Source organism: Octopus bimaculoides, chromosome 2 (genome assembly GCF_001194135.2).
Source record: "Octopus bimaculoides isolate UCB-OBI-ISO-001 chromosome 2, ASM119413v2, whole genome shotgun sequence".
NCBI lineage: Eukaryota > Metazoa > Mollusca > Cephalopoda > Octopoda > Octopodidae > Octopus > Octopus bimaculoides.
In genome coordinates, this window is record NC_068982.1 from 36242723 (window position 1) to 36252559 (window position 9837).

General features: G+C 33.4%; 1 protein-coding gene across 1 annotated transcript in view; it reads right to left on the reverse strand.

Annotated features, from left to right (window-relative positions):
- LOC106884355 (RNA-binding protein RO60) overlaps positions 1–9441 on the reverse strand; it is a 64063-nt gene extending 54622 nt beyond the window's left edge. Inside the window, exon 1 of the mRNA XM_014935698.2 lies at positions 7579–9441. Within this exon, the coding sequence (XP_014791184.1) occupies positions 7579–8086 (508 nt within the window). The 5' untranslated portion in view covers positions 8087–9441. The remainder of the gene's footprint in view (positions 1–7578) is intronic.
- Between the last annotated feature and the right edge of the window lie 396 nt (positions 9442–9837).

A 9837-nucleotide genomic window follows, 5' to 3' on the forward strand; every position in this document is an offset into this window, starting at 1 on the left:
AACTTGTGGAACAAATGAAAGAAAGAAACAAATTTGTAAAAACTTTTTGCAAGAAATTCTGTATACTTAACTTCATTGATCAGGAAACTAAAATAACACTGATGACACATAATAAATTTAAAAAAAAACCCATTAGGTTACTTTCAATAAATCTTTCCTCAAACATTCCAACTGGCTCAATGCCAACCAGATTGCAGCTAGTTATTTTTGTCACGAGTTACTGCATTTTGAGACAAATATCCAGTTTTGAAACTGACTGTAAGTTCCAAACTTCGATTAAGTTTTTATTTTAGAAAAAAAAAAAAAAATCAAATTTAAAAAAAATCAAAAATTCCACTCCTAAGTGAAAAATTTCTCACACAGAAACTTGATCTTAAGTTTAAAGTTTTTATGAATCTCATATCTAATTTTCTCAATCATTTCTAAGTAAAAATAAATAAAAATGAAACCATTATTATTGATCTATATTGTACATGCATGCTTGCACACACACACACACACACACACAACATAATTATCTCTTCCCATTTGTCCCAAGATACAGTTATATAAACTGTCCATCAACATTTGTAAACATGTTCTATGATTGTAAGTTATTTTTTCTTATTTATTTTTAATACCCACTCATGGGTTGGACGGCTTTGTTATTCAAATACTACAGTATGTGGATCACATTGTAACTAATCAACTAATCATAAGTTGGAATGATTGCTGAGGTTAGACAAGAAGAAAAAGTTATTCCTTGGAGCTGGATGCAACATGAATAAGAATCAAGTTGCCATGTGTGTATACACACTATATTATTTTTACAGTTAAACAGTATCAAGTGATGTTTATCATAACACTGACACTTGAGAAGGACAATTAATATAATCTCATGTATAAGTGCATGCACACATACACACACATTCAAATAATGAATATATCTACCATGCATTTTTTTTTTTAATATAAAACAGTAGACAATCATTTTGCATAATGTGGTATTTGGGGTTGAAAACCCCTTATCAAACAGAAATAGATACTTCGAGCAGAGCTGAAAGTATTCAGAAGCATTCTTGTAGAAATGCAAAACCTGCAATAACAAAGCTCACAAGGCAACTAGCTATTTTGCTAATATATTCTTTGCTTCAGAAACATTTATTGAAAGGCAACTGGCTTTCCCCAAATATATAGCTTCTACTATAGTTAAACGATAATTTGTATAGATAATGTATATTGGAGTGGATTTGGTCTTTAATTCCATCTAATTGGGTGAAAGCAATGAATTTTTTTTTTCTTCGGTCTTATCAGACCCCTTCAGGGAACAATATTTGATTCAGTTGGTACGATTAATGATCAATATATTTAGAATAGATATAATACTGATACTGATTATGAATATCAACAATATGACTTGAGGAGCATTCACCAGATTAAATACAAATGTGGTAGAATCTCATAATATACTTGAAAACATTGATCAATTGAGATTTTTGAAGTAATTAGAAAAGAAATACTCCTTCAGTGGGATTTTAAACTCTAAAAGCAAGGGAGCTAATTTCAATAAGATCAGCTGATTGAAATGTTTGGACAAAATAGACAAGGCATATTGTAGCATTAAAGTTATCTCCATTTCTTTTTGTTTCTGATTTTAAAGACTTTTTAAGGGAGTTTTTGTCAACTAATTACTTAAATAATCTCATATTTGCCTGAGGCATGAAAAATACTCTCCAATCATAATCGACATTACTACATTCATTACTCTCTAAATACATACATATCATCATCATCATCGTTTAACGTCCGCTTTCCATGCTAGCATGGGTTGGACGATTTGACTGAGGACTGGTGAAACCGGAGGGCAACACCAAACTCCAATCTAAATTTGGCAGAGTTTCTACAGCTGGATGCCCTTCCTAACGCCAACCACTCATAGAGTGTAGTAGGTGCTTTTACGTGTCACCCGCACGAAAGCCAGTCAGGCGATACTGGCAACGGCCACGCTCGAAATGGTGTCTTTTATGTGCCACCCGCACAAGCCAGTCCAGGGGCACTGGCAATGATCTTGCTCGAAAATCCTACGAAGGCCAGATCGTTGCCAGTGCCCCTGGACTGGCTTGTGCATATGAATATATATATATAGGCACAAGCATAGCTGATTAGTAAGGGGTTTGCTCCCCAATCACATGGTTTCAGGTTCTGCTCCATTGTGTGACACCATGAGCAAGTGTTTCTACTATAACACTAGCCTGACCAAAGCTCTGTGAATGGATTTGCTAAACGGAGACTGAAAGAAGCCCGTTGTATGTATGTATGCATGTATGTATGTATATATATATATATATATATATATATTATTATATATATTTATTTATATTAAGGGCATTACTATACATAAATGCCTCACGCTAGGAGGGACTCAAAGTCAAAACTACCATAATAAACACATTGTACCGAATGCGAGGGAATGCAACTCTCGAAGCGAGCCTTTTAAAAACAGATTCAGCTGCAGATCATATGATTTCATAATTAGTGCACAAAAATGCACTTTTAAATCTTCACTGAAGATTAAAAAGTGCATTTAAAAGGCTCACTTCGAGAGTTGCATTCCCTCGCATTCGGTACAATGTGTTTATTATGGTAGTTTTGACTTTGAGTCCCTCCTAGCATGAGGCAAATATGTATAGTAATGCCCTTAATATAAATAATTAATAAATTTTTCCCTTATGAGGTTTTTCACGCTAACTACTTGATAAATTCTTATAAAGATTTTATCCTATTTTTAAATTATATATATATATATATATATATATATATATGGATCATCGTCATTATCCTCATCACCATCATCATCCTTTGATATCTGTTTTTCCATGATGACGTGGGAAGGACAGTTTGACCAGCTGGCATGCTGCACTAGGTTCCAGTCTGCTTTGGCATGGTTTCTACAGCTGGATGCCTTTCCTAATGCCAACCACTTTACAGTGTGCGCTGGGTGATTTTAATGTGCCACCAACATGAGTGCCTGTATGTGGTACTGGCATGAGTGCTTATAATGTGACATAATTTTACTGGCATACTTATATGTGTATGTGTGTGCATATCTATATATGTATGTGTGCGCATATGCTATTATCTTCTTGCTTTGACTTTGTGATAGTTGTAAATGAGTGTCACTGTCAAGTAAGCACTGTCCTTTGCTTTCAATCTTCTGTGAAAACTTTATCTGGTTATGGGTTAATATTAGCTTACTTGATAACAGGTGATGATTGGCATAAAGTAAGGGCATCCAGCCACAGAAATTCTAGCTCAAGAAAATTTCATCCAACACAAGCGATCATAGAAAAGCGGACATTAAAATGATGGTGATGATGATATTTAAAAGAAAAGAAAAATGCAGAAGATGAATGAAGAATAAAAGTATGCGTGTGTGTGGTTAAGTAATACTGCTTAAGGAAAGTGAAACTATTTTTCCTTGAAAATATTTTAGATAACTAGGAACCAGTGCAAATCAACTTATGTTGAAGAATGTAGAATCAGTGAAAATATGAGAAAATCTTAATACTTATAAGATATTAAGATTTGAATTTGTAGAGGATTAGCAATTTGAGATTGAAGCACAAGATACAGACAATAAAAAGGATACAAGTTTGACTATGTTAACAGTATAGAATTACAAGACATCCCACATGATGATTTTGAGCATCTTTAGAAAGTTTTTTATTATGAGGGTATAAAACAGTTGTAGGTATATTAAGTCTGAAAAAAGGTAGGCGATGATTAGGGGTTTACTCAAATGGCAGATGTAGAATTAAATAACAACAGTGGAAATGAATTCTTATGGTAAAGTGATTTTTTTCTTTTTTTATTATCACAAAAGTCCAAGAAGATTCTTAACCATGTGAAAACTCTTAATGTTCATTGTTTCTAATGGATTGATTTGATGTGTGTGTGTGTGTGTGTGTGTGTGTGTGTAGTTAAAGGATTCGTTAGAATCTAGGCATGTCAACATGGAAGAGACCTGAAATGGCTTGGTACAATAACATAGGCTTCACAGTGAGGTAAAACAATCATGAAGGTATCATGTGTTAGTAGCGTTCTGTAGATATGTAAGCACCAAATCCAATTTAAACTGTGGATCTAACTCAGGACTGGTTCTTGGTGAAGCACAGGCATAAAAGAAAACACAAATGGTGTTCAAAGTTTATGACAGCTGTTTCGGTAGAATTTTATTGATGTATTCATAGATTACATTACACATGTAATCCACCATCTTCATATAAAATTTTAAACAGGTATAAACAGGTGAGATGATACCTTGATGGTGACAAATCCAACTAACATATTGGATACCTGTTTAAAATTTTACCTGAAGATGGTGGATTATATGCTATAAAGTAATCAATGAATACATTAATAAAATTCTATTGAAACAGCTGTTGTAAATTTAAATTCCGTTTGTGTTCTTTTATATATATGTAAATAAAGAGAATAAGGCCTAGTTTAGACGAAATATCATCATGTAAACAATATTCTAATACTTTAGATTTTCTAAATTTTACTACACACCTATAGGGCCATACATTTTACTACACAACTATAGAGTCCCTACGGTGTCTCTTAACCTGCTAGAAATAGTAAGCACATTCTTTCAAATCAGACCATAGTGTCTTAAAAAGAACGGACTCATTAGGTAATGTCATAAAACAATTCGGGTTGTCATATCTAAAACGACTTTCTTCAGAGGTTTACATAATGAGGATTGACGAAATATACCAGGCCCGGGTATAAGTGAAATCACCACCCCACACAATTTATTAATGAGAAGACAAAACAGAGAGCATCTATATACTTCTTTCTTCACCATAGCGACGAACCAAGTTTAAAAAGTTTGAAACCATGTCTTATCAAACATGGTAATTTGTCCGACCTCTTGTTCATTCCTCAGACCCCACCCCTACCCTTATGAGAAAACCCTGGTCAAAATAAACAACATAAAACAATCAATGCTTAACTTTTTAACGATACACTTGATAATTTTTCGGCAATACAGTATCGATTAGTCTTTATTATAATTCCCTAATGGGTTTCCATCAAATTCGTGTATCTACAGTATATATAAATATCGAAGGTAAAAAGACTATTTGGAACAAATTGCCTTGTTTTTTTTTTTTTGTTTTAAACCATATAATCATTCCCATACTTCGCAAATAAATTTTTATTTAAAACCACTTAGGAGGAAATTTGCAGAAAAATGCAAATTTACTGCTTACATAGAATGAAAATAAATAAATACTTTCAAAACAAGCTCCATTTCATTATTATTCCTTGAAAAGTGTAACAGTGTTAAAATTTAAGAAGAAGGCTTAAGAATATATAGATAGTTGGAAATTTTCTTTTTTTCTTAAATGCAGGGTTAGGCTAGAAGCTCCTGATCCCTATTCTTCCCTGGGCATACAAACATATCCAAACTCGTATAAACTTCACTATTATAAGATTTGCCGATGCAGACCACCATCAGTTTTCCTCAAACTCTCTCTCTCTCTTTAAGTATAATATAGTCTTGAATATGTAGTAGAATAGAAAGAGATAAAATTCCATCAGCTATTGAAAACAGAGTGGATGTACGTATATGTGTATGTATATGTGTGTGCTAATGACTTTTGGTTTATGTATGCATTAATAAATTCTGATATCCATCCTAAATATAAACATTCACTACTGCCCTTCAAATGTTGACCCACTGTTAGTCTGCATCAATGGCTTTGACAGGGTAAATTGACAGCTATGCTACCTCACCTTTTCCACTTAAAGTACTCTCATACTCCACGTTATATCTCTCACATTACAAGCACTAAGCACACCCAGTTATCAAGTTCCACAGGGTAGAAGGGCCTAAAAAAGTCAAGGGCAACATCATCTCTCCAGACTGCAAAAGGACACATTTTTATTTTATCTTTTAAGCCATTTGCAAGCTTAGTCCGCATAACTTTAAGTGGTCGAAATTCACTTTTTTGTTCGGGTAGGATGCTATACTATTGCAAGTTTGTTTTCTTGTTTTGATAGCATTTTAAACAGGAGTCAGGGAATTATTAAACAGTTGTATCAAACATCTAAACAGTTCTACTATATTAAAAACGGTCCTCTTGACACATTTAATTGACCCTAGAGGTGTGAAAACTAAATCTATATAGTCGAGAATTAAAACAGCAGTCTGTCTGAGCAAGACCACACTAGTGTTTTCTCGTTGACTTGTGTTTCGAAGTCGAAGTAAACGGCGTGTAGAATGTTCATGGGATGAGAAAGTCTCACATGCATTAAAAATACAAATGTACTTGTATTATAGTATCAAAAGAGGAATCGAAATCGAGTGACAGGCTCAATTAGCAGAAAAATTATCAACTGCCAAAGGTGTTCGCCATATTAGTGTGTTTAATATTTAAAGAGGAAACTACTTAAACGGTTACATCCATTTACAGATGCCAGCAGAAAGTTTACAACGTTGAAATCGTTAACTCACCGGTGTGGTTACGCTAGATACGTGCACTATAGGCAGCTTAATTAAAAAGTCGACATAGGCTGTTATAAAAGCAAACTTGTAAGCTATTATTCTAGTACGCAACCAATGGATTACGAATAGATTACTATGATTATACGATAGTAGCCAGTTTCTTGGCTTTTGTTTTAGATATTAGTCCAAATCCGATGTAAATGAAAATAAACATACATATCGTGTATTTTATCGAAGAATAATCTTAAGTAACACGTGCATTTGTATGGCTAAAACGTGTATATTCATAAATTGGTCAAGAAACTAAATATACGTTTGTCCGAATAAAAGCATACTTTTGGGAAATGTAATCTTAAATCCATTCATTTTTTTTTTATCTCTCAGAAAATATTTATTCAGATTCTTAAGTCTTAAGTACTTTCTTTACTACCAAAATAATTCACCTTACAACATTCGAGACTAATTTACCTGTATCGTAATAAGTAAGCTGCTAATAGTTTATTTCATATTGATCAATGTTAATATATATTGAAAATACCAGTGAGAATCAGATAGTTTTCTTTGTTTTAATTATGTTCATACTACGCTTTTGTTAGTATTTTTATTTATTTATTTTTGTTTGCAACTTACATTATTGGTACTTAAACATCGTTGTTTGTCAAAAGCTTTGTTCAAATGATGCCATTCACATAACAGCATTTCAGGTTGTTTCAAACAAATCAGAATCTGTCGATTACAATAGATGTAGAAATACTATAAACTTTGTGAAATTAACTGGTACAGTGCATCGCGATCGCTTTCGCTTCTACACACACGCATTATGTATATATATAATCGAGATAACAGGTGAAATATTACATACAAAGAATTGACAATCAATTCATTTGACAATTCTGAAAGGTTGAATCTAATGCGTGGGAATCTGTGTTGACATTAGGAACTGGACAAGCTATTTCTCTATAAAGGTAATTATAGTGATAGAAAAATTGACATTATTTGTTTTATCTATTTACTTCTTTTTCTTAGGTAAACAGAATAAGTTAACTGTTGCATTTACAATAATAATAATAATGTTTCTAACTTACCATCATTAGAAGCTTTTGTATGAGTTAAACGCAAAACATCCTTATGCGTCCAACCGGCTTTGGATTTATAACGTGTTGCATTCTCAGCTAGCTGCTTGGGATCCTTGGAATTGTACCAGGAACTGATGGTCTTTCTCTGAAGTTTACCCCATCCTTTAGAAGGGTTGTTTAAAGTCTGAGAAAAGGCTATAAATGTGAATAAGTCAGTCGGTAAAGTACAAACCTCAGCCAAAGCCTTGTAGGCATCTCGTTTTGCTATTTTATCAGAACTCCGTGTACAGAGAGCCAGACAAAAAAGCAATGGGGTTTTACGAATCGATTTACCTTCTTTGGTATATGCAAGTACCTCTTTGACAACTTCTTTACCTTTCCCATCTTCAATCAGTTTTGAAATAGTTGGAGCGCTTTCTCTTTTGAGGATTTGTTCTCCAAATTCATATAAAGGCCCTTCAGTTCCAATAGACAAGAAACGATTTAGTTTCCACAGGTCATCCGCTTCTATACTCATTATTCCTTTCTTTTCAGAACCCTTATTTTAAAACACTGAATTCAGAAAAGGTTTTCTATATCTAATAATTTTAACAAGCCATCCAGCAACCAGGCTAGCACTGCCAAACAAAAGCTGATGTGAAACGAGTATTTGACAATAAAAGATCTTGAACAGCTGAGCGAGAAGCTAAACTGCTTCCGTTTTCCAATATCGGCGCCAGACAAAATAGCAGCAACTCTTAAGGGCACGTGTTGTTTGTCTTCTTACAAGCCTCCACCTTGAATCACACTTGTTACCTAAGGGAGTTGTCTCTTTTTTTACTATTGAAGTAATCAAGTTAAAAGCCGAAGATCGCGCTGGGAAAAAAATTTGATGCTATTTATATATGTTGCTGCTTTTTTTTCTTTCTTACTTCTTTTGATTTTATTTATATTTTACTGTTTTAAAGCATGTTTATGGTCGAAAATGGCCGCCGGAGTATTGCAACTATGAGTCATGAACACAAAATAAGAAGCTAAGTTACTAGGAAGAAGTCGGTGATCTGTCGAAGTCAGTGATTAAGTGTTAATTGCCGAGAGGCGAGTACGTTGCGCCAAAACAGTTGACAGGAAATCAAATAAAACTACCAACTGCGCGTATTTATAATTCCAACGATGGCAATTTGGCGAAAGTGGTAAAAAAAAAAAAGCTGACAACTTAAAATGTCTTGCACCGGGTGGAGAGTGGATGCTAAGTAATGAGGATGAGGGGAAACAATCACTGTTATATCTTGGTAAATTTATAGACAAGTGTAAAATATAAATCCACTGAATTACAATTACAAATACGAACAAGCTGGACCCGAATATGACAACAATAATGAACTACAACAATAACATCTATTCAAATATTTGTTATTAATCGATTGTTTAGTCCTCTTGAGTCATTCAGCTGTTTTCTGCTATAGTAACTTCACATTAAACATATCTAATTATAGCGAATTATTAGCTTTCTTTTTTAAAAATTGAGTAATCAAAAATAAGAAACTATTCAGAACCGGTTTTCTGCTTGATTGTTTCATAGATATAAATGTTTTTCTTCATCAGAAGATATAAGGCTACCCAGCCTCTTTGCTGCTTTCATACAACTCCAAATCAAGTGGTATTATTACCGAGATGTCTACTATTACAGCAGGAGCAGCAGTAGTAACAACAACAATAAATGCAGCAACTCCCTACCATAGTAGTTATTAGACAGCCTTTTAATAGTTATTTCCTCTGGATATTGCGAACTGATGCCTTTTCATTGAAGCTGACAGATCAATGTTAAAAACGTCATTATTGTATGCTTAAAATAGAAAACAATAATGGCTAATGTCATCAATTTGTGAGAGTAAAAAAAAACCCAATCACTTTATTTCTCTTTCGCTTTCGATTTTATTTCCCTTGTCAGGGTAGAGGCGTGTGGAGTTACACAAACATCAGAACATCGCGCCAGATACTTAATCATATCTAAAAATATTTATCTTTTTTTTTTTATAATTTCAGTTCATTTTAACTCATATATTTTGTTTACATAACACACAATATATTTATTATACTTATATGTATATATATCCTCGGATCGCTACTCTCAAACCAAATTAAACAACAGTTTACATACATACGTACGTACGTACGTTCATATGTGCATGTATGTTTATGTGCGTATATGTGTGTGTGTGTATATAATATATATATGCACACATATATTTACATGCATACATTCACACACACACACACACACACACA